This window comes from Limulus polyphemus, unplaced genomic scaffold (assembly GCF_000517525.1).
Source record: "Limulus polyphemus unplaced genomic scaffold, Limulus_polyphemus-2.1.2 Scaffold4550, whole genome shotgun sequence".
Lineage (NCBI taxonomy): Eukaryota > Metazoa > Arthropoda > Merostomata > Xiphosura > Limulidae > Limulus > Limulus polyphemus.
This window is the reverse complement of record NW_013670160.1, coordinates 32,122-57,651: the sequence shown is the minus strand read 5'-3', so window position 1 is coordinate 57,651 and position 25,530 is coordinate 32,122. Positions and strand designations below refer to the sequence as shown.

The 25,530-nt window shown below is 36.8% G+C and overlaps 1 protein-coding gene across 1 annotated transcript in view; it reads right to left on the bottom strand.

Annotated features, from left to right (window-relative positions):
• The window catches only part of LOC111088840 (vesicle transport protein SFT2A-like), a 51,889-nt gene extending 27,001 nt beyond the window's left edge, over nucleotides 1-24,888 (bottom strand). The window contains exons 1-2 of the mRNA XM_022399945.1: nucleotides 24,759-24,888; nucleotides 13,817-13,906 (exon numbers count right to left, since the gene is read on the bottom strand). Coding sequence (XP_022255653.1) covers nucleotides 13,817-13,906; nucleotides 24,759-24,842 — 174 coding nt within the window. The 5' untranslated portion in view covers nucleotides 24,843-24,888. The remainder of the gene's footprint in view (nucleotides 1-13,816; nucleotides 13,907-24,758) is intronic.
• Between the last annotated feature and the right edge of the window lie 642 nt (nucleotides 24,889-25,530).

Here is a 25,530-nt window from a genome sequence, read left to right as displayed (position 1 = left end):
ACGTATCTACATGAGCCGATGTTTCCATTTATGAACGTTATATTTTAAGATCTGTGCAAGAACTTAGCTAACAGATGTTTCTGTATACCAAAGCTATCTTCAAGTTTTGTACAACGAAAAATATATATAGAAAAGATAACTTACCCAGTCACAGCCACAGCAAAGTCTGAAGGATCGCAACAAGTGGAAGGCACTACCACAATGAGGAAGAAAGAGCTACCCAATAAAGATAGTGGAAGATGAATGTATGAGGAGTAGATCACATGTCTCACTGAAGAGTTTCCTCAAATGGACGACAGAGGTGAGACTCCAGGAAAAAGGGAAAGTGCCTGATCTTAAGTAAAGACATATTGAACACAATCCGGGGAGAAACAGACATGGAGGAATAGGCCAATTGAATTAGTTGATGATCTCAAATCATAAGGGTAGAAGAAGAAAGATCACACACACATAGATGAACAGTGCCTGGAAATTAAAAGGTGAAATGGGAACCACTAAAGGAGCCATGCAGGCAATGGAACAGTGACAGTCACATACTGGACACAGAAGTCTATCTGGAGCAGACCAGGAATAAATGTAGGAAGGAGATGGAAAAGAAAATGGGATGAAGTAAGAATGACTCTCACAAGCCACCGAAGTTTTAAGTAGGAAAAAATCTATCCAGAAGAAATGTAAATGGAACTCGCTGGTCCAGTTCTGACTGAGAAACTTCACTGCCAGGGTCTGAGGATGATAAACCAGAGAGCAAAAAAGAGGTAACTTGGTGTTGGAGTAAAGTAGCAAAAGCATCCAGATGAGGAATGCCTCATTGATTTCATAGCCACATGAAAACTTGAGGGTCGAGAAACAACTCTGTGAGATAAACCTGGTTGGGTCTTGAAAAACAATCTGCCACAAGGTGAAAAGCACCCAGAACCTGGCACACAAGGAGATTTAGCTGCAGCATATGGGCTCAATAAAGGAGGTCTAATGTTTGACCACAAATGGAACAGTAATGGGTGCTCCCAAAGTGATTGAAATAGGCCACATTAGTGAAATTGTTTAGATGGAACATGATGTTTTGGTACTGTACCAGCAAAATAAAATTTTGAAATCCTAGTTGTAAGAACTGTTAAAGGACAGGAGGATGCAGAACAAGAAACAGTTCTGGTAGAGTTCATGGTATCAGAATGAGAAAAACGAGCAACCAAAGACGAAAGAGTCGAATGTGTACTCACAGAGTCTACACTTAATACACTTGATTTCAATGTCTCTGGAAAATCTCCAAAAACAAACCAGTGGTGAAAAGAAGCCATCTGGAAGTCACAAAGATAAGGGGAAGGTAGATGAACCTGTGAGAAGACAGTATGCTTCCCAATATGATCCTAACAGCAACATAACCATGTGCGAAGAGACAGGGCCAAAGAAGATAACAGTGCCAAGGAAGAGGAAGAAGGGAAAGTATATCTCCTGAGGCATGCTAACACCAATCTTCAACTGAGAAATGAAATGCTCAGCATGAACTATGATGTCAGGGGAAGGAGGGAAAACAAGGGACTAATGATGAGTGTCATGTAAAAAATGGAAGGAACAGTATTATATGAAACCAGTAAAAACAAGAAAACAAAACACACCTGAGAAAGCATATCCAAAAACGTAGAGTTAGGCATAGTAGATTTCGTTGGAGATGCATGGGAAGGCACAGCCTAGTTAGGAGGAGAAAAAAAACTGTCAAAATCCTCCTCATCATGAAAGGGTTTGGACAATGCAGGTGAAACCCAAACAATGTCGGAAGAAAAAGGACACCTCATATAACGATTCCAACAAATGATAGGCAAGTTATCATGGCAAACTACTACAGAAAAAATAACTGTAGCAAAGGAATAAATTAAGTAAATCACTACTCCGCAAAAAAAAAAAAATAGAACATGTGAAAAGAGCAAAAAATACAAAAACATCAGCACTGCTTAACAAGAAGTGGTAGTTCAATAGAATCAATTAGAGGGAGTCACATGCATCAGGAGGGTGTGTCATACTCCTATTGGTGGAGAGTTGGCACATGATGATTTACATGCAAGATGCAGTTGAACCACATTGATCGTAGAGGGGGGGTACGTGGGAGTTCAAGGCTTGTGGTATGCAAAAATAATTTTTGCATATAGAGAGCAGCACTGAACAAGAATAGCTATACATGTAAGCAGAGGTAATGTGCCATATCAGAAACAACAATTTAGAAAATCTTATTTTTAGCTAAAAGGGGTAGGAAACATAGTATGTCCCTAAACTAGACTTGTGCCAGTGAGTTATACACAACATACATTTGATTGCTTGTAGTTATTTTTCCATAAATAGATTAAGACTAATATATGTTTCGTACAGATTTTTTACAAGCTATTATTTGTATGTAATATATAAATTGATGTATATTTTGAGTTTTAGTTACTAGATTATATGCTGTGCTTAGAGCAATGAATTAAACATTTTTTTCAACCGTATGATTTCTATGCAAAACTAATCTTATTCATTTTATGTGTGGGTTATATATATCAGTTATAAAATAACCCAATAGAAGTACGATATGTACCAAACTGTGTCAGAAGTGAAAATTGCAGATAAAACTGAGAAGTAGCATTGAAATTTTCAACATCTTATAAAATTAATAACAGCATGAAGAAAATTCATCTGTCACAATTACTAAAGGACAAGAATATGAGCAATGTGACTGTGGTATCCAAAATCCATACAACTGTGCTTTTTTTGTTTGTTTTTCAATTTCATTCACAGCTACTCATGGCCTATCTATGCTAGCTGTCTCTAATTCAAAAGTCATAGACTAGAGGGTAAATGACTAGTTAACACTATCTACCACGAACTATTTTATCAAAGAATAGTGGAGTAAATCGTCATATTACAAACACCTCCGTGGCTGAGAGAGCTAGCATGATCGGTGGCAGGACTCAAACCATCAATCCACAGATTGCAAATCAAGGGCCTTGTGCTTTTTGAAACTCAAGTGTTTCTTTTCCTTTTCAATTTAAACAAGCAAATATTTCATCTTTACCTACAATTTTTTTTTTTACACATACATGCTTTAGGACATTCACATAGATTTCACAGAAAGACCAATTTTACAATATGGTTAACTTACAATTTTCATAGTTACACACTGTTACAGGTCATTACCCTTACATGTTGCTAAACTATCAACAAAGGTTTCAGTGAAGAATTATGTGGTTTAGTATCATGCAGTTTCTCTAGTGAAGTCAACTGTGTACAGTTTAACAACTCGTAGAGGATATTCTCTTCTGTTTCAACAACCCATGAAATGATGAAATGACAGGGAAAACCAGTGCACTTTCGAGAGAGATGATATAAACCAGTACTGTTAGTCATCTTTGTGAATGCAAGTTCAATTTATATTGTTCAAATTAGATTGTTTTTAATTGTAATTACATTGTATTCAGTCATTTTATTTCAACTCAAGTAAAAAATTCTGTTTTTAGTCTGCATAACACTTTCTCATCTTTCTCCTGCTATTCTTATATATATAACGAAATCTAGTGTACCTAAGAATACAACAAAGTAAGGTAGCAAAGTTAAATTTTTCTGCTACCATAACAAGATTTGTTTTTGCAAGGTATCTTTTGATATTTTAATGGGTTTACTTTACTGTTCAGGAAGTAGATAAAACTGAAAGGGGAAGATCATTGTGAGAGAGAGTGTCATCATCTAGAAGCCTTCTCTTTATTGACACAAACACAGAAGAACTACAGTCTGGAACACCAAAAGCTGCTGATCAGATCTAACCAAGTTCAGAGTTCAGTTCATAGAAGACATGAGTAACTGTGGGTGCATGTAATCACCTGTGGGCTGGTGGTCCCAAGACTAAATAGTATTCTCTATGGGGCATCCAAAACAATATTATTCAAGGCAGTCACATTCAGATACTGGTCATTGTCACCTTTGTGCAGCAAAAGGGGACTAAAGGAGCTGCTGGTGGACGAAGTCTGCCAGCTGGAGAAGTCTCACTGCTAAGAGAGAAAGCTAGCACCAGGAGATGAGGATGAACCTGGGGGCATACAAGATACTTTTCACCAGGAGAAGCATATTATCAGAATTACTATGGGTCACAAGAAGTAGAAGATAAGTTTTCTACAGCAGTTCATTGTTCTTCCACCTAGAAGGAACCTAATATTTGTATGAACACAAGGGCCTCTGAAAACCAACACTACACTGTGGGGTATAAGCCTGATGTTATTCAAGATGCCACAAGAGATATGATTCTATAACTGTTATAGTTCTCTCTGACAATAGCAGCAGTCAGAGATTTGCCATAATTTATGCTTAAAAAATAACATCCACAGATTCATGTGGTATTATCAACTAATCATGATTAATTTCAAATAAGACTGCTCCAAGCGTGCTTTAGTAGTGGCTTCAGTGTTAGGTATACTTGAATTGAAGTGGTATTTGTTGCAGATACAAGATGAAGTAGAACATGCAATTGTATATGATAGCCATAATGTGATGGCTCCTGAATGCAGAAACTAAACAAAAAAGAAAGAAATACTTGCCAACAAATGTGTGTGTGTGTGTGTGTGTGTGTGTGTGTGTGTGTGTGTGTGTGTGTGTGTGTGTGTGGTAGGGGTGGGGTGGGGGTGCACTGTTGAACACCATATATGGACATTAACCGACATCATTCAAACATGTTTTATCATATACACTAATCAACTACACAGAGGACACTAATGAGTAAAATACAATAGAGTTTGATACACATTTTACAATATCAATATATGATGTGAAACAACATTTCCTGATATTTGAACGATACTTTAACTAATGATTGTGATTATTTTCGATTTGGGAAACTAAAATATTTCTCAGATAATGGATTTTTATCTGGTAAGATAAAAATAACAGAAGAGCTCATGCTACATTAAAGGAAAACCGTGCTGAATGGCAGTGCAGAATATTTTCAAATGGGCCAAATCAAAATAATCATAAGCAAGTGAAATTCATAGACATTACCATGTGTAAACTTTGTGTAACTACTCTCTTATTTGGTTTTGATATGGCATGTTCAAATATGCAGATTCAAATACTTCATAAGCATGCAGTTTTACTGAATAATTCTTAGCATTTGTATTTCATTACAAGTTACAATTAGAACATACACTAGCACGGACTGTGAGTGTATGGCATGAAGTAACAATCAAACTTGGTAGCATTGCTTTGTAAATGCTTCATGCTGTGCTATGCTTGCATCAGAACAGTCTTATGTATGTTAACAATTTCCCTAGCTGAAAATATATTTCAGATAGTTACTCACCTTTCTACAAAACAATAAGCTAGCACCTGAGCACTACTGCCAAAACTTCTTGCCAATGTGCCAAGCCATTCAAAGAGCTATCACCCTACACATAACATATAATGAACTAGTTATGTTGCACAGTACCTCCCCTTGAGCATTTTGTGTAAACCAAAATCACATTTTTGATTAGGCAAATAAATACACCACAAGTGGGAAGTAGGATAGGTGGTTCTGTGAAGACGTGGGTTTCTATCTGAAATGCATGTTCAGGTACAGAAAATGTCATCTTCAGATTAAGATACCTCTTCACAAAACAAATAGCTAGAATTAATAATTAATAAATGGTGGATGGGTTAATGTAAAGAAAGAAATTCAAATGATAAGCTCCTTTCTGAGAATACAGTGACAAAAAGGATAAACTCATAGACAGGGGCATATTAACCAATAGGCTTTCAATAGACTTGGGTTTAGAGTGAAACACTTCGATAAAAAAATGAAAATATATTTGATTGTGAAATTGAATTTTGAAATTTCTATCCATTTCATTGAACTTTAATTTATTGTTCTCACACTGATAGATAGGTTTCCTTTCGAGTCATTCGAGAAGGAAGTGGCACATCCAGCCTTGAGGGACTAGAGTGCCAGTAAACCTTAATAGGCTCCTGCTCATAGGTGTATCTCCCAATATATAGAGGAGGGGAACCTAGTGGGAGCAGTAATAATGGTTGGAGATGGCTTGAATGGGTAATGAAGAAAACTGTACAACGTTTCGACAAGGTTTTGTCATCACCATAGTGGGAGCAGTATTCAGTGAGAGACTACATCCACCTCTAGCAAGGAATAATCTTGGCCCAATATTAGTGGTTGCTCAGAGATGTTCCTTCAAAAGAACTTCCTCCTTTTTGCCAATGTCACATAGGTGGGTAGAATTTGGAGGCTGCTCGACTGCCATGTATATTCCAGGGAATCAGCAGATCATAACTGTAAAGTGTAGCTAGAGCAATATGTTAAGCTGTACACTATTGCAAGTTGGAGACAGCAACATACGAAAGAGGAGGACATGCATACAGAAAGACGTTGAAACAATGCTGACTCACAGCATCCATCACTGAGGCAGCAGGGTCTAGGATTGTAACCAAAGGAGTGGAAACATGGTGTTGAAGGAAGTCACAAAGTGGAAACAAATCCACTGAAATACTAAAAGACTGAAGTAAAACCCTGTAGTGAGGATGAGGATCTGTTCCATTGTGTTAATTGCCCAGAGGGAAGACACAGTTTCCTCCAAGCACCAAAGATGCAAGGGATCTGAGGGGGACAGAAAGAAGACATAGTTAGGAGGAAAACCAATGTAAGCAGGGATGTCTGTTGACAAGTAGCTTCATCTATAATTTCCAAATTATGAACAACTCTCTCTCAAAAATTTTCTTTAATGAAGGATGCCAAAGAAGACCCCTGAGATAAGACTGAGGGAGTCTAACTTCATAATGTAAGAAAACTCAACCAAGTAAATCCCAGAAACAAAGAAACTAAGTTAACAAGGCAACAGCAACAGAACAAATCTAGGCCAGCACAGAAAACAGGTAGAAGCAGTCTTACCCTGTAAATTTGTTAAGTTCATGGTGCAGAGCCTCAGAAAGAAGTTGTAAAAATGATAGACAGCAAAGAAATTGAGCAGAAAAAAAGACAAAGATAATCAGATTGAGGGTGAGACAAAGTCAAAGTAGATGAAGAAAAATATCCCCAAGCAATGATAGGCCATAGAGTAGGAGCCTCAAAGTGGGAGAAGGATGTGTCAACTGAGAGTCAGCACAAAGATGAGAGAGAGAAGAATCTGCATGAAAGTGAATATTGGAGAGAGAGAAAAATTTCAGATCTGAGGCTCATGCAATAAGCTCACCTGTGAACCAGCAGAAAAAACTGGAGTAAGATAAACAGTGCCATATACTTGGTGAGTAGAGCTGGTAAAAATTATTCAAAGATGATTTGGCAGGATATACAAAAACAGAAGGCTACAAGTCTTGGGTGTGAAATGAACAATATACAACAGAATCAACCAATTGATGTACAATGACATTACTATCACTCTTCATCAGAATACCTTCAGTCACCACTGAAGCTGAATAGGACTACTGTTGAATAGTGTCTGGAACTTGGGAGACTTCAGAAACATGGATACAAGAAATCATATTGAATAAGATCCACAAAAATGAATTATTTGAAATATAACTAAATACTACATATTATCTCTTTGTTTCAGTGAAAAAAAATTAAGATGAATAATAACATTAGAAACTAAGTGAAATTTTTCAATTTGAAATTTAGGTACATCTCAAAAAATTTAGTTGACAAAAGGCTTAAGGAGAACAAAAACATAGTAGCACAGTACATACTACTACATGCAGGAAGTTAACATTTTTCTAAATGGAAAATGTATTTCCAATAATACTTACCTCTGCTGACACTTATAGCTATTACATGACCACCAGGGTTTCTTCCTTTGCCCATCTAAGCAGTGGTCTGATTTTTTTTTGCTTGCTTCAGTCTTTTATACTCTACTCAATTGTCCTTGGTGATGTTTATCTCATGATACTCTCCACTTAAGTCAATGTGCCCTCCATCTTGGTACTGTATATATAAGCACCCCAGTCAGATAATGTTATCACTTTTTCAAGACTGACTCCATCCCAGTCTCTAACACCAGCTTTTAGTGTGGAATATGGGCAAGAGAGTGTAGGTATTATTGGAAATACATTTTCAATTTAGGAAAATGTTAACTTCCAAAACAAACGTACCTCCTCTTCCACTTATAGCTAGAATCTCACAATGAGAAGGTGGAGGGGCCAGTGAGGGCATTATCTATAAAGAAAGCATCTGCACAGATCATGGGTGTGTCAATAGAAGCTTGGCACCTTAGTGGGGGAATCGCACTACATCCAGAACAGTTATACTCTTCACCCTGAATTTAATTCCTGTATCGTGAATAGAATCACACATGAGTTATCATCACTATAGGTCAGCCCCAACCAGATAGCTATGGTTCCACTACTCGGGGTTGGAATTAAGGGGTCTTGGACTCTATATCTCACATTGGTGGCTAGGGCAATTGGACCACAACATTATATATATTTATTTGTGAGTGGATCCCAACCTGTAGCCATAAAGTGATGCATTTCAAGCCACCAGAAGCATGACGAGAAAGTAAGTAACACCAAAGTGGACAAACCTTCTCCTCCACCTGAAGTAGTCCGAAAGGCAACACACCAGGCTTGGAATGACAAAATTATGTATGCCTTACTCAACCAAAGGTAACAGAACTCATCTAGTCTAGAATTATGAACATTCATCCTCACTCCCAACTGTGTAGACAAGGTACATTCCACTTGCCCCCGGAATTATGGGAAGGATATGGAACAACTGTGCTCAACTAAGGACCCAGGTTGGGAACACTACACGTTTGGAAGTTATCATTTCATCATCTGAAAATGGATTTCTAAACATACTTACCTCTGCTGACACTTATAGCTATTTCTCGATCTCCCTCTTCCATTGTTCTTTGCCATCTAAACACTGTGTTCACTTGCTCCAGTCTTTTATACCCCACTCAACTGCCCTCAGCAATACCTAATTTGCAAAACTTTACACCAGCCCTCACATGCCCTCAATGCAGGTACTGTATATAAGCTCTGTATGCAGACAATATAATCACTTTTTCAAGACCTACCCCATCCCGGTCACTAACATCAGCTCTTAGTAGGGAGGAAGAGTGTCAGTGGAGGTAAGTAAGTTTGGAAATACATTTTCAGATTAAGAAAATGATAACTTCCAAAACATACATACCTCCGCTGCCACTTATAGCTAGAATCCCATACTAAGAAGATGGAGAGCCAGTGAGAGCATAGTTCATAGTACACAAGTAAGTATGATAGGTCAGCCCCAACCACGCAGCTGAACTACTGGATTTATGAAAGAAAGAAAGCAAAACCAAAGTGGACAATCCTTCTTATCAATCTGAAGAAGTCCAAAAGGCAGCATCTCAGGCTTGGATTGACGGAATCATATATGCCATACTCCACCCAAGATCCAGAACTCATCCAGTCTGGATTGATGAACAGTCATTTTCACTCTCCAACCAAGTGGGCAAGGAGAATTCCACTTACCCATGGAATTATGGAGAGGACATGGGACACTGTTCCACCAAGGCCCTAAGATGAGACCACATTGTGTTCAGATTTACAAGGACATAGTGGATCCCTGTTTGAACAACCTAAAACCTGACAGTGTTCATAAAAGGGTCCAAGCACACCCCCACCTGATAGCTAAGCATCAAATCTGAACCAGTTTTACGAGTAGGCTCCCACGTAAGTTAGTTCTGCTCCTACTGACATCTGGAAAAAACTTCCATGGACCAGGGTCACAACTTTGCTCCTTCTCAGAGAGTGGAGAAAACAATCCGAAAGAAAATCCTCTGTCCACCACCCCAGCGACTGGAAACTGGGTGTGTGGTAAAGGCTCCACTAGTAGAATTTTTGGGGGGGACATGCTGCACGGTACTACTGATGATATGTAGCCCATTTCCACTGATAGATTGCCATAGTAGGTCGACAGAGGGATTTAGTCAAATGAACGGAAACTTTAGAAATTAAACCTCTATGTCGAGCAAAGGACTGCATAACTTCCATACATGAAGCTTGAGTCGACGAACATCCTGGTGTTGAATATTGGACTGAGGTTGTCTCAACAAGGATGGGCAAAGAGGTAGTGATGGACATTTCTGGAGAAACCAAAGAAGAGGAAACCATGTCTGAGTCATGATAGTCATGTTGTTCCTGTCTAGCCACCACTTGAGATCTGCAAAATTGTTCTCAAGCAAAGAGACTGTTTGATCCAAAGGATCAATATGCACGAGCCACTGGTCACAAAGTGACCATTGAAGGGATCTCATATGGGCCCGACCCAATGTCATGAGGGATTTTAGGGAAGGCTAAATCCCCAAAACAGACAGAATCAACCACCCAGTGGGAGAAGGTGATGTAAACAAACACCTGACAATCCCTTCCATATTGTGAAGTCTGAAGAAAGATGATTGAGCCCAACTCAAATGTGTTCAAAAACACTCCAAAATGGACTAGGTATTGAGTTGGTGAGAGAATGGATTTTTCCAACCTGATAAGAAGAATCTGGGTATGTAGTTCGGCAACATGATGGTTGGTACCAAAAGAAGCCAATCATCCATATAGTGATGTGTGCACAGACCCAGAAAATGGATATGCTGCACAAAGGCTCATACTAATCAGCAGAAAACATATGTTGCTGAAGCAAGTCCAAACAGGACAGCTCGGAACTGCAACACCTATTCCTCGTGCACAAAACGTAGAAATCGACAAAAAGACTCTGCAATGGGGATGTGAAGGGTAGACATCTGTAATATGAACTTGGTCATCCAAAGACCTGGTGTGAAGTGCCACTGAAGTTGAAGAAAAGATTTCATGGTAAAACGAGGAGGCTGTAGGAAATGTTTTAGTCAAGACACCAGAAATAGACGAGAATAGAATCCTGGATGAATGGGGTCAACCTTCTCGATGGCTCATTTGTTGAACAACTCCTAAATGGCCCAGGAATGAAGGTCTGCATGTCTGAGGTCTTACGTAGAACAAACTTTAGCAACATACATGTGAATGAGATAACTCAGTTTACATTTTCTTGAAAACTAACATATATTAGAGAAAACACACTGTAATTAAAGAATCAATGACGTAAGCTTCACCAGATAGCTTATACACAATTATTATTTATATTACAATATGCTGTCAGATTTAATGATAGAATATTGTCAACAAGTTAATCAACATTAGGATATCACGGAGCTGTTAATCATGTGAAGATGATCATGTAATAATCAAGAAGTTGACTAATATCTAGATTGGTACATTAGTTATAACTACAAGTATTCAGTAATAAAGGTTCAGAGAGATAACTGTAAAGCAAGTGATGATAAGAGACAATAGTTCATCCCATATGCACACTGTGAGCCTTGGAAAAGAAAACAACCAAAGAAACTTGCTGCTTATTTAAAAGAACCTTCCACCTGAAAGTCATAATTCTATCAAGCATTGGTAGTTGCCTTATCCAAATAAGTCCTATCAAAAATAAAGTTGGAAGTTACCATTACTGAAGGAAATACTCTATATCTCATGATATGTGGGTGATTGACATTGAAGAAAAGTGTATATTGGGAACCGAGTTCATGCTGAGACATGGATTTAAGGTTAGGTAGCTTCAAATAGCTTCATAATCTACAATCAGGAAATCCTTAGGTACTACATAGCAATTAGTACACCAGAGGTTGAACTTCTAGTGACAAGAAGGATGGTGGTCATTTTACCCCCAAGAAGTGAAATATTCAAACCAGGGGTTTAGTAATAAGTCTACATCTAGTGACTGGGGCATAATGGAACCAAACTCTACAGCATGTCATGAAGGATTAATGGTTAGAAGAACTCTCATGGATCTGAAGAATAAATATGTCAGCCATGACTTCTCATGGGAAGGACTTAAATTAGTTTGCAATAATATGAAAAGTTGCTACAATGTTAATGCTGATAATACCAGATTTCATCAAGGTTACATAGTAAGGCTAAACAATTCTCATCACATGAAGGGACAAACTCCAAAGCAGGTGGATGGAAGGGCCATATGTTGTATTAAAAAGAATCAATGCTGTGGTTTACAGAATCCAGTGGAACAAACAACCCAAGTGAAAGGTCATCCACTGTGATTTTCTTTGGATGTACATTAGTGAGAGGATAGCCAACTAGGTAATGCCAGAAAAGAAACTGTCAGAGAAAATTCAAACTTTTGATGATCCCAATGTTTCTGTCAGGATCTATTCCAGGGGATCAAAATAAACAGAGCCACCAGTGAAATCACTGATCACCTGTCTAGGAAGAATCCTCCTCATAGCAACAAGACAGCAATTGATAATAAGGGACATGATGTCATCCCCACTACTTGCTCCGAGCTTTGGAAGAGAAAATCATCAGTAAGACTAGTGTAGTGTTTTATTTTTGTATCAATTCTATTCAAGGGACTTTACAATACAGGAATAGGGCAGTGTTGTAAGCTATATTCTTAATGTCTTATCTAAATGTTTGCTAGAGGGAGCTGCTAATTGTGATAATGAGGTAATAATTGAGAAATTGTGACTAGATTGGTAAATTAGTTATAATTACAAGTAAAGAGAAATGAAGGACCAGTTAGTTCATTGATTAAGAATTCAGTGAAGTATTGAGAGGGAAGGAATTGAGTAAAAATTATTCAGAACAGTTAGTGCTTCTGTTAAGCTAATCAGTAAGTTAGTTAGGTTTGTTATCAATTAAAGAAATTTCTGTTAAACATTATTAGTATTTTAGACTTAGAGTAGTTTCAAAGTTTATGTTGAAAAGTTTGATTGCAAACAAAGACCTACATCTTGTGTCATAGTGAATGGTGCCTGTAGTAGAAGAAATTACTGAAGAAATAAATTAATGCATTATTGTTATATGGACTGGGCTTGGCATTATTTTTACCAAGTAATTCAAAAGAACACACCCAAAGATATAAAATGCATTACAACAATACAAATACAAGCCAGAATAGAAACAAAGGTTTAATGGAATAGAATTCACCAAATGAAACCAGGTAAAAATATACAATAAATTCATAGTGGTCACATAGTAAACCTTTAGTTTAATCTTAGCTTAAAGCTTAAAAGAAATACAGCAACAGGAAACTATGAAAGCCATTATGAACCACACTCACACATGTTCAATATGTGTCTTTGACTTCAGTCTCTAGTGGAGACTGTGCAGAAACTATGAGGTTGTAACAAACATAAAACCATTAAAAACAAAATATAACTTAAACAAGCCAAAACATTAACTTCCACTATAAAATATGAAACAGAAAAGTGCAATACATTGGTCATAAGTTTCACAATCAATATCAAATGTTGTCCTGACCGAAGTTATTGCCTTTCCAAGCAGCTGAAATGGCTACGGTTACTGAATTTCACATACACTAGAAATGTACATATTAAAGACTAACTTTCATCAAGCAACCTACAAAAAAATGGGGCGATATTCAGGCTATGATAAATCCTACCTACCTCCAGGAATATAGTAAAGCAACAACTTGAGCAAACTACTACTGTTTTAACATTTTAGGAATCCAAACTTGAAATATTACCCCAACTGCTTCATTATAACAGTCTACATATCTGACAAAAAATTTTGGGAGCTGCAAATGTTTAATATTATTAAAATGTCCATACATGCCATTCATTTTCAATCATTCAGTTTCATTTACATATTTCTAGCATCATACTTTTGAGGTAACTTTTGACCTTTAAGAAATGATTTCAATGATTTCTCTCCAACAACAACATATATTTTTATCTTAATATATTGTAGCTTTTAATACTAGAAACTAGTTCATAAATAATTAAAAATAATCATAAGTTTTTATTTATGTGCAAGAATGACTTACAACCAGTGAAAAAATAAGTCCTAATAAAAAGAAAATGGTAAATCCTTTAACGTTTGGAGGCTTTGGTGTTGACAATGGCTCTTCTGGTATCTGAAAAATAAATAAATATTCAGAATTAAGGATTACAAGTAGTCAGTCCTAGCTAAAATTTTTTTCTAAACTATTTTGGTCTTAATATCTTTTAATCTAAACATTAGTCTTCCAAGAGGCAAAGGAAATAAATATTTTGCTTAGAAAAACCAACTATATGTTGAAGAAAATTCATAAAGCACTTCATAGAAGGCTTTCACAGTATCTATTCCTCATGGAACTGTTTTTAAATTGAAATGTAAACTAAGATCCATTAAGTATATTTTACATTTAAAAACTTTCTCAGATGTTTATCATATTTTATTCCTTTGAAATAAACAGGAAACATTTAATAAGTGATAACATTTATTTATTTATACATACATACATAAACAATGAACTTCTTATGTTTAAACAGAGAAATTCAAAAATAACTTAATGTCCATGCAATGCTTTTGATGAGATTATTCAAATTTTTATTTGTTATTTGATTAATACTTATACCTCAATGATGATGAAAATGTAGATTTATTATAGTTAATTGTGCTTCCCAGTATGCAATGTAACTACTAGTACACAAGATTCAAAGGTGGGGTCAAAACAGTGGCCAAGTGTTCAAGGTGAACAATTTTGGCATACCCCCCCCTTCCAATAATCCAAAGGTTATTTTTGCCATTTTGAGCAGCCTAGGAAACCTTATTGATAGTATATTATGATTGTATTTGCATAGTTAGAATTTCTACTTAAATAAAAATAAAATACACATTTGATTATGAAAACTAAAGAAACAAACAAATACTGTCAACCTTTTATTTGCTTCACCATCAAAAACAGTTAAAACTAAGTGCAAGTATTATAAATTGAATCAAAAATATAAGAATGCAGGTAATAAAATAAAATTAAATAATAATGTCACAAGGGAAAGACTGAAAATGGTAGTGGCATTATGAGATATGTTTTGAAATTATCCCCCTGCAATTTCAAGCATTTCAAAAGACTGGTTAGTGCCCATTACATAGTTAAGCACAAAAATACTAAAGAATGGAGATTGTTTAATTAATTCATAATTATTTAATCACTCCAGTAAGGCTTGTCATTGCTGTAGGAAGCATTTTGTTGAGTGTTTAGGCCATTGCCACATTGTTATTTCTAGAGACATATACCCCCCAGAAAAAAAGTTTTAAAATTTAATGCTATAAGATTGAATCTTGAGCCATTTTAACTACAAGTACTTCATACACACACAACATAGTATATGGAATTAAAAGAATCAAGTTTAAAATTGTAAATTGTAGCAATAAATACCAAGAAAAAGTGGTCAGGCTATGGTCACTGCTTGTACCTATGGCAATAATAACTCTTTTGGAATAAAAAACATTCTTCATCTCCAGTAATTTGGTAGTAAGGAAGAAACTTTAAAAATTTTGCTAAGCCTACCTACAACAACAGACAAAAATGAAAAAGAAACAAGCATAACAGTTAAAGTTAACATTAAAGACAGAATTTATTGAAATGACTACAATGAAGTTGTTACTTAATTGATAACAGTTTCTTTCAGTCAGTGTTAAATGTTAGACTTAAAGATTTGTTAAAATGGTGAAATTATATAAACTCATCACTGTCTGGTGTTTCACTATGATTTTACTGCTTAGAATATTTTGTCACTGTTCATTGAGTCATACATGTTTGTAAGCTCACGCCAATGCAGGAGGACACTCGTGTGTAAATATGTACTAGCCAAGAATAGTAGAAGGTTGGAACAGGTCTCTTGCAGAAAATTTTTCACTTATGGAGGAGTGTTTTGAAGTTGACTTGAGGATGGCATTGGCTAGTGATTCAACACTTCTTAACTGTTAAGGAGTGAACTAAAGAATTATCAAGCCAAAGACAACAGGCATGCTGTTACTCTTGTCCATTGATACAACAGAATCAATGAAATCTTTCAAATATACAACTATTGAATTTGATAATGATGAAACTGACAGTATGAGTGATGAAGATGGAAGTATTTTACACTTTTTACTCCAAATAAGTTGCCAGTGCCAAAAGAAAGTTTGATCACCTGGTGGTATGTGCAAGTTAAGAAAGCAAACCCCACTTCCACATTATTGAAAATCCCCACATAGAAGACATCTTTTACAATCTGAATCAAATGCCCAAACTTTCTAGCCATACGTAGCTACTGGAGAATGTTCTTAACATTGAAAATACACATATCCAATACAAAATCAATTCCCTACTCAACAAAATCTCCATGTAACCAAACAGTTGAAATAATATTTGTAACAAATGAAGATGCAACCGCTACAAATCTAGTCTTTTTATTCACCCACCATCATAATTTCATTGTATAAATATAGATCACTAATTAGGCCATATCTGGAGTATTCTGTTCAATCTTTTGCTCCTTACCTTACGAAAGACATTGAATTGTTTATAAGGGTTCAGATAAGGAGGGCTACTAAGACAGACCTGGAATGGAAAGATTGTTATGCAAGAGCGTATTACGATCTTTGAAATTGTTTTATGTTGAAAGAAGAGAATATCTTATTGAAGTGTTTAAGAGTGTTAAGGGAATTAATAGCACCAATGCATCATCTTTTTTTTCACACTTATTGGTAAAAATGATTGAACAGTGAGACACAAATATAAATTTTTTGCAGGGAAAGAGTCATCTTCAACTAAGACAGTTTTACTTTTCTAACAGGGTAGTTAATCTTTGGAATGGGTTGCCTTCAGAGTATATTCAAGGAAGTTTAAGGTTAGGGTAGAAAAATATTTGAATGACACAGGATGGATAAATTTCTTTATCAAATTTGGTTTAATGGATGGGATAGACCTAGATGGAACAATAGGTCCTTTACTGTCCTTATATTTTATATATCACAGAATGACAAAAATCAATTGGTAAGTTGGAACAATAATTGGTCAATTACTTCTAATTATATTAAGTGCAAGATAATACATTTCAGTTATCATAATTTATATCCCACATTTAGTATACATGGACACTCACTCAACAACATGACCGAAGAAAAGGATAAGTTACTCAAGCCATTAAGATACTCTGCTAGTCGTAAAACTAATATCTATTAGTATATTCATAGACATACTGATTACAAGTGAAAAGAGATAATTATCTATTTATAAAAATCATTAGTTAGGCATCACTTGGAATACTGCATGCAGTTTTGATCTCCTTATCTAAGAAAATACTGAATTACTGGAAAAAGTTCCGATGACAATGATTCTGGGGAATGAAGGATTACCTTACAGAGAAATGTTAAGGTTTCTTAAATTTATTTTCTCTTCAGAAAAGAAGGGTATGAAGTGATCTTTCTGAAGTTTACAACATCATCTGGGGAGGGGAGATGTTTGGATAAAAGCCTCCGATTCCTTTGTGGTGTATTCTGAAAATAAGAGGATGAGAGTTTTAACTTTCAAATAAATTGATTAGTTTATACAGCGAGTTGACATCACCAGTAGAGGAAGTTGGCACATTAAGGAATGCCAGGTTTTATGTGACTTGTTGGCGATAAATTTCAACAATAAACGAACAGCACACAATCCACTTGTTTTAAAATAATATATTCAAAACAAGTCAAATGTATATACAAAATTTCATTACACTTTTGATTATAACATCCAGAGCTTTAAATAAATGTCTCTTTTTCATCAAAGTCCACACAGGTGGATTCAATGACTTTAGAACACCCTTTGACAAGACAAATGATTAGTAAACAATTATGTAAGTAAACTTGCGATACAATATCACTTCTAAAAATACTAAATTTAACACACTGCTTTGTAACTGTCTAAATCATAAATCTTGTATTAAATTAAAATGAAACATTTGTGTATATCTAAAAAGGAAGTTTTAAGAGGGCATTCAATGATTTCCTTAAAAATAAAGGGTGGATTTACTTTTCTCAAGGGTAGGTGTGCAAGGACAACTTTGAAGGACCAAATGGTCCCTTGTCTTCTCTAAATTATAAGTCAACATTATTTCCTACACTGAAAATGTATTTCCAATATATTCTTATCTCCTCTCACGTATCAGCTTTTCTCAACTTGTACCAACCTCTATATGTCCAAATATTTTCTCACAACTAGCCTTACTATTCACACCTATCCTCACATGAGAACATGTAAGGCAGCTGTATGATAGCATGTAACAACCCTCCACCAATAGGAATGAGACACAACTCCTAGCACAGCTGACCCCCTCTATGCAGCTTAGATCAACTTCACTTTCAGATTGAGTAACATAAAAAAGAAAAAGACACCAAAAGTGGGAAGGAAGGGTGGGAAGTGTGAGAAGTAAGAATCTGTCAAAAAAAAAATTACACATTTTCAGTGTAGGAAAATGTTAACTTCCAACATGATATCTTACCTCTTCTCACATAACAGCTAGCATCCAACACTGACCTGGTGGAGGAACTAGTGTAACATTACCTAGATGAGTCCCCTTCAGAAAGTGCCTGAAGAAAGCCCATGGGGTGTGTGAATAGAGTATGTAAGAGACACCCGTAGGAGACCACACCACTTCTGATCCTGGTATACTCTTCACCTGTGAAACTGACGTGTCACAATAAGCGAGGAATCACAGGAGAAACCCCATAATTTAAATGAAGGGACCCATGGTGTAGAGTGGCTAGGGCACAGCAGACCTTGATGGGGGAGTTCTAAATCAACCAACACCAACAGTACCATGATAGGAACACCCAGCCCATGGTAGGAAGGACCTCTATTATTAACCTCAGACACAGGAACTGGAAGGGAAGAAGAACCTGCATTATCATGTGTGTATGTCCAACACAACCAACATCAGTATCCCCCAGGAACCAACACCTGAACGATGGCAGGAAGGTGGACAGTAATGTGGCAGTTCAACTTCAGTCCAGAACCAGGTAGCATTGGGAATGAATCATCCAATCTGCAATAGGAGGAGGATGCCTGGACCACTTACATGTGAGGACTTGTGTGGCTGGTTCATCACCAACCAACACCAGTAACCCCTGAGAACCGACGTCTGGGTGATGATAGGAAGGAGGGAGCTCAGCCAGAGGGGTGAACTGCATTGTGGTGGAAATAATCTATTCCATAAACAGACGGCATCAGAAAAGAATTTCAGCTCTACGGTAGAATGAGTACCTGTACACCATCTACACCAGTACACCAGCAAAACAACACCCTACTCTCAAGTGCTTGGAATTGAGCACATTCAGGAGGAAGCCCTTACGCTTCACCACCCCAGCAGTTAAGAGTTAGTAATTGAAAAGGACTCTTGTACTCCACTGGAAGAATGGGTGAGGTATGCAACACCAGAGACAGCGCAATGGGTGACTATAGAATCCTGTATTCAAAAGCAGACTGTTCCTGATACAGCCACTCCAATTAGTGGCAGGAATGGACCAGCAAACAATTGATGTGTACCGGCAAACTTGTTAAAGTCGCACATCTGCCGATGCTGTCTCAACAAGTTCAGATACGCATTCTCCTTCCCTTTACCTTGTTAGAAAGTGTCTTTCTCATACCCTCCCCACCACCAATTCCTTTCAGCAATGAGCAGGCACAAATCAGTAGTCAGGTGAAATGCAGTGATGTGATTATGCAATGTGATTTGAACATTTGAAGTTTAATTTGGTTTGCTATTTTACCCATTATTGTATAGTTAACCATAATGAGCTGTAAAATAACATATTGTTTCTCATTTTCCTCGGCTCCTAAGAAATTCCAATTGACTGAAAATGTGTGCCAAAAAGTTACAGGAAGGGAAAAAGAAACAAAAATAGAAACAGTGACAGAAATCAAAAAGTGATATGGAATGAAAAAGTGATCAAAGTTGAAAAAGTGACAGAAAAATAAGTGACAGAAAGTGAACAAGTAACAGATCTGCCAGAATTTTGCCAAAAAAATGACTGGCTCATTGTGAAAAATAAAAAACTTGGCTGTAAAACATGCAAACAACTTGGAACTCTCAGACCTGAAAAAACTGAACAAAGTGTGAATCTATCAAAAGAGTGGATTAATATGGCTTTGTTGCAAAAAAAATAGTTCATTTCATAAGGCCACTGAAAATGTAACAACAACAAGAAAAAAATATTAGAAACTGTTTGCTCAAAAGCATTTGTAAAGGAAAAAGAAACTACAGCAAAAAATATTTAGAACTGAATACAAAGTTGACAAAAAAATAAGGCCTTCAATGATTTTGAATCTGAAATTGACCTCCAAGAGCTTAACAGTACTAACATGGAGAAAATACTTCATTCTACAAATGAATGCATAAACATTGTGAAAAATTTAGGGAAGGAACTGAAAAAACCCTCGTTAAGAAAATCATTGAATCAAAATGTAAGATTTCGTTATTAATTGACGAGAGTACCACGATCAGTCAAATATCTTTAATAATTTATGTGCGAACAATTCTACCGGAGATGGAACAACCAACGAATATATTTCTCTATGTCACAGAATTAAAAGACATAACAGCAAACAGTATATTTTAATCTTTGATGAATTACCTGAAAAAGTTAGGCTGTGATGACAGCTTCTTGAGTGAAAATCTGATTGCTTTTGCATGCGATGGTGCAGCAGTGATGCTAGGTGCCAAGAACAGTGTCAACATTACTTTAAAAATATTTCCATCAATTTTAATTTGGCACTTTGCTTACCACAGACTTGAGCTGTTTGTTGGAGATACAATGAAAAAAGATTGTGCAACATGAATCAATCAATTTAAATATTTTATTGATAAATTGTATTGTGTGTATTACCAGTCTCTCAAAAATGCCAGAGAACTGAAAAAATGTGCTGAACAAGCCACGTGTATCAACCGCAACTACCTCTTTGTGTTCTGGCAGTCAATGTCTCATGAAACAGCAGCACAGTCATCAAGAAACTCTCTTTCCTTCATCTTATTTCCAGATCTCTCAGCTTCTCCTGATGTCTTGAGGCAATCCCACTACTTAACCTAATATAAAAAACTCTCCCATGATAATCCAAAATTCTCTAAAGTTAGGTGTTACTTAATCATAATGCACATAGTGGGGTGAAGAGAAACTGAAGTCTCTGACCACCCCTGGTTATATTTCAGTCCCCTTCAAGGAATTAAGTATATATTGACCTAAATTGCTACTATGGATAGATAAAACAAGTATAAATGTGAGAAATTCAAAGGAAATGGGAGTGAAGGCAAATTTGCCCTTATGTGCAGCCAAAGTTTTGGGCATGAAAACCAATCTGGGTCAAGGATAACACAGGACCAGGGACATTGATGTTCACATACCAAGAGGAGGGGGAAAAGGGTCTGTAAGATGAAATGATATAAGGAATAGGAAGACATGGGAACAAAGGGAGGAAGGGTGAGGGCATGTAGAACAACACTGAGGTTCCAATCAAGGAGGGCAGCAGGACATGGGGGGATGGTGAAGGCAAAAGGGGTGAGGACCAGAGAAGTGAAGACATGGCAAAATCTTGTGAAACCAAATGTGGCTGACAATGGCATGCAATAACCAGCAATAGTGTATCTGACCACCCTTGTCAAAAAGCCAGTTAAGGAAGGAAGTCAGGTGTGGGAGAGAAGATTGGGATGGAGGAAAACCATGATGAGAAAACCAATGACAGTAGACATACCACAAACATTTGTAAATTAACATGGAGGAATGTTGCATTGAATGTGAAATTATGGAATCAACCCTTAGGGATAGTCCAGCCCTTCTGGAAATGGAGCATACAAAAGTCACATGTGAAGACAGAATGGGGAAAGGAAGGATGACTGAAAGAGGTTGTTTGAGTAGAGTGGGTGAGAGGGGAAGAGGTGTCAGTAGGAGCAGGCTCAGAAGTGAAAACCACAGATGTGCCAACCAAAGTGGAGCCACCAAGAGGACTCGACATGGAGTGGCTCGTATGACAGTGAAGATGCAAGGAAGAAGACAATTGGATAGATATGCATAAAGGTCGGTCACCCTAATCCTGACTGAGGACATCAACACCTACAGCCAAAGGAGGAGGAATAGGAGACCAAAACCTGAGAAGCTTCGAATTCAGGTGAGTTGCAAATGCATCCAGTTCCAGAGTACCCTACCGTGAACACAGACAACCAAACACCTCCATGGGGAGAATCTTATCAGGGCACGATAAATGATCCATGACCAGACACAGAGAATCTGGTATATAACATGCCATCAAATGAATGTGATGGCTGTGAGCCCAAAACAAGAGGTCCAAAGTGTGGAAACAAAGATACTTTGACCACGTGCTCCCTTGCAGAGTGATGTACAAGACAACCATAGAGTTGTAAGAATGGATCATAATTGACCGGTTCTGGAGAGGCAAAAGGAAATGAACCAAAACCTGATAAACAGTGAGCAGTTCAAAGTGATTGATATGCAGAGATGACTCCACTACAGACCAACATTCCAAAAACTCCTACATGTCCAAATTCACACCCCAACCCAAAAGAGAAGCAATTGTGAAGAAGTGCACCTCCGGACAAGGTGAACGAATGTCCACTGTGCTGTTGTCTCAGTTCAACCACCAGGTGAAGTCCACATGCAGGGAAAGAGGGAGATGGACAGTGGTGTCGAGGGAATACTGAATGCAGATCTTGTAAAGCCCACTGAAGAAGATGCATGTGGGCTCAACCAAGGGATATGAGGGCCTCCAAAGAAGCCCACATCCCCAAAAGAGATAGAATCTTTCATACAGTTAGAGAAAGAGGGAAGGAAATGGCCTGAACCAGAACCTCCAAAGATTATAAGCAAACAGGAGAAGGTTGGGCTCAGATAAGACAAGAATTAAAAATTACCCAAAGATGAACAAGGTACTGAGTGGGGAGAGGAAAGACTCTTCCACCTTGACCACCCAACTTACCCATGCAGTTTCTCAAAGAAGAAACTAAATGTGAAAGGAAGAGGTGATATGTGAGGGAGCTAGAAATAGCCAGTTGTCTGTGTAATGGTGGAAACAAAGGCCCCCTGGAATGGAGAAGATGGGAAAAGGCCTTAAACACCAGACAAAAAACATAGGGAGCCAAAGTCAACCTGAAAAGAAGAGCCTGGAACTTGTAGATGTAACTCTGTTGGACAAAATGAAGAAAATACCATGATAATTGGAAGAAGGGAATGTGGAGGTAGGCATTCGAGACATCTAACTTCATCATCCCCAGACCATGAGTGAAAACCCATCAAAGAGATAAGTATGACTCCATGGTGAATCAAAGAAGGTTGGGGAAGCAGTTCAAGAAAAACAGATTGATGATGGGGCACTAGTCCTCAGTCTTCTTGGGGACAACAAACAGATGGGAATAGAAACCTGGCTGAGAAGGGACGATCCATTCTACAGTGCTCATGTGAAGAAGGTTGAGAACTGCCTCGGACAGATGATGGCTGGAAATAGGATCCTAAATAGGGAGGAAGATAACTATGTGAGAAGACAGGGGTGGAGGGGAAGAAAAATGAAGTACAAGCCCTTCAGAGAGAACCTGCAGAACCCAAGGGTCTGTAGTGAAAGACTTCCATACAGTGTCAAAATGCAAAAATCTGGCCCCCACCGGACCTGTACCTTCCACGTAATCACTGGGGCCACCGAGTGTTTGCGGAAGTTGTTGGCAAAAAATCTGACTGTTGACCATAGAGACCTGTGAAGCAGGAAATGGTAAAAGAGAGGAAGTAGTGGGACAAGACATGTACACATTCAGGAGAAGGTTGAGACAAAGGGGAAGCCAATGAGGAAAGGGAGGAATAAGGTGAGGCAGATACAGAGAATTAAGGTTGGGTAAATGTGACTAAAGTATTGGGATCCAAACCCAACAGAAGCAGAAGAGATTATTTTTGTCCTTTAAGAGATTTCAAATGGAAGTCCACCAAAATATACATCAGTCACCACAATAATAATTTTTCATTTTCTTCATATTAAAAAAACAAAGCCCGACAGACAACTTAAAATGTCAAGCGATTTCTTATGCCATGGCCTAGGTATGCACACTAATGCTAAAAATGTAGCCTTGCAGTCAAATCAATAAACCTGTAATGAAAATGACTACCATCTTATAATAATTGTGTCCCAAAATTAGTCTTTAGACCTGCGTTTAACAATTTCTTTTTTTCATTTACCTGACCTACAGCTTATACCAATTACTAATTTAAGCTGGTTCTACTTCAGTGTATACTAAACGATACAGCAGTGACTCCCATGTCTACTCCCAACACCACCATTCTTCTCTCAAAAATAGAAAAAGTATACAATTTTAACTTTTATACTTAGTTGAAAAATATATTAATTTAAAAATAAGAATATCATCAAATAAATATACAAAATATCATATCCAATGTCTCTTACAATTACATTTACAAGTCATCTAATACTAAATCAAATGCTTCATTTAAATTAACATTTAGACTTATTAGAAGTCATCTGTGTAGTAACATACCACTTACAATTAACTACAACTTAAAAGTTTATATAAATTATAACCACTTTCTAATAACAGCATGTGGCAAGTTACATAAAAAAAAATTCTGTAAGTTTAAAAACTGAAGTGTAATGCTACAGTTAATATTAACTAAACAAAATCTATGACATACATAATAAAATAAACACTCAAATAATAGTTAATACTAATGAAATGGATAACTAGAAATACCAACAGTAATATTACAACTAATAATTTTACTAAAAATTACTAGTACTACTACTACTACTACTCAATACTAGTACTTCGTTAGTAATAGTTATACTACTAATATTTTCATAGCGACCAGTAGTAGTAGTACTCGGTACAATAGTAATATTATTTTACTTATAATTTATAAAGAAAAACTATCGTATTAATAGTATTAATACACTGTTCATTTGATATAATTAGTTTTACCGTCGGCTGATGAGAAACAATAGATTGTTCTTCATCATCCACATCGTACCCCTCTCTACTGATAGCGCGTCTCAGTCGATCCATTTTTCGACACTTGATAACTCACGTGCTACACATAAATCCCAAAACAAACTAATATAACAGTAAACGTAACCTTCGAGCTCGTATAAAAAGCGTGCGTGACCCTTCAAGATATATACAGATGGCGCTACAAATGTCAAGGAGTATCTTTTTATTTTGAATATTTAATCGTCTATGAACAACCACTGTAAAAGTTTCTAAAATCGCGCCCTTTTTTGGTGACTCAGCAGTAAGCTTGAGGACTTATAACGCTAAAGTTCGGGGCTCGGTTTCTGCAATAGGTATAACACAGTTATCCCATTATGTATCTTTGTGCTTAATAAACAAATAAATAATATATATTTTTAGAAACTACTTTGAAACACATACACGATTTTATTTGAAATATAAGAAACTATTGAAAATATAATGCAAATCCTTCTTACTGTAAATGCATATGTATGTATAGGATAAACATTATTAGGATACCAGGTATAGGCTAACAGTTTTGATCAAATTTGGACTCGATACCCCTCCCCATGGTAGAACAAATTTTAACTGATACCATTTGACAGGATGCTACGTTAGTTGTCTAATAAAACATAATCAAAGTTTTAAACTGAATACGTATGAATGATAGGTCTACAATGAGTGGTCACAAGTAAATAGACTCCTAATTTTTCGTCATTTAACTGATTTATGCTAACTAATT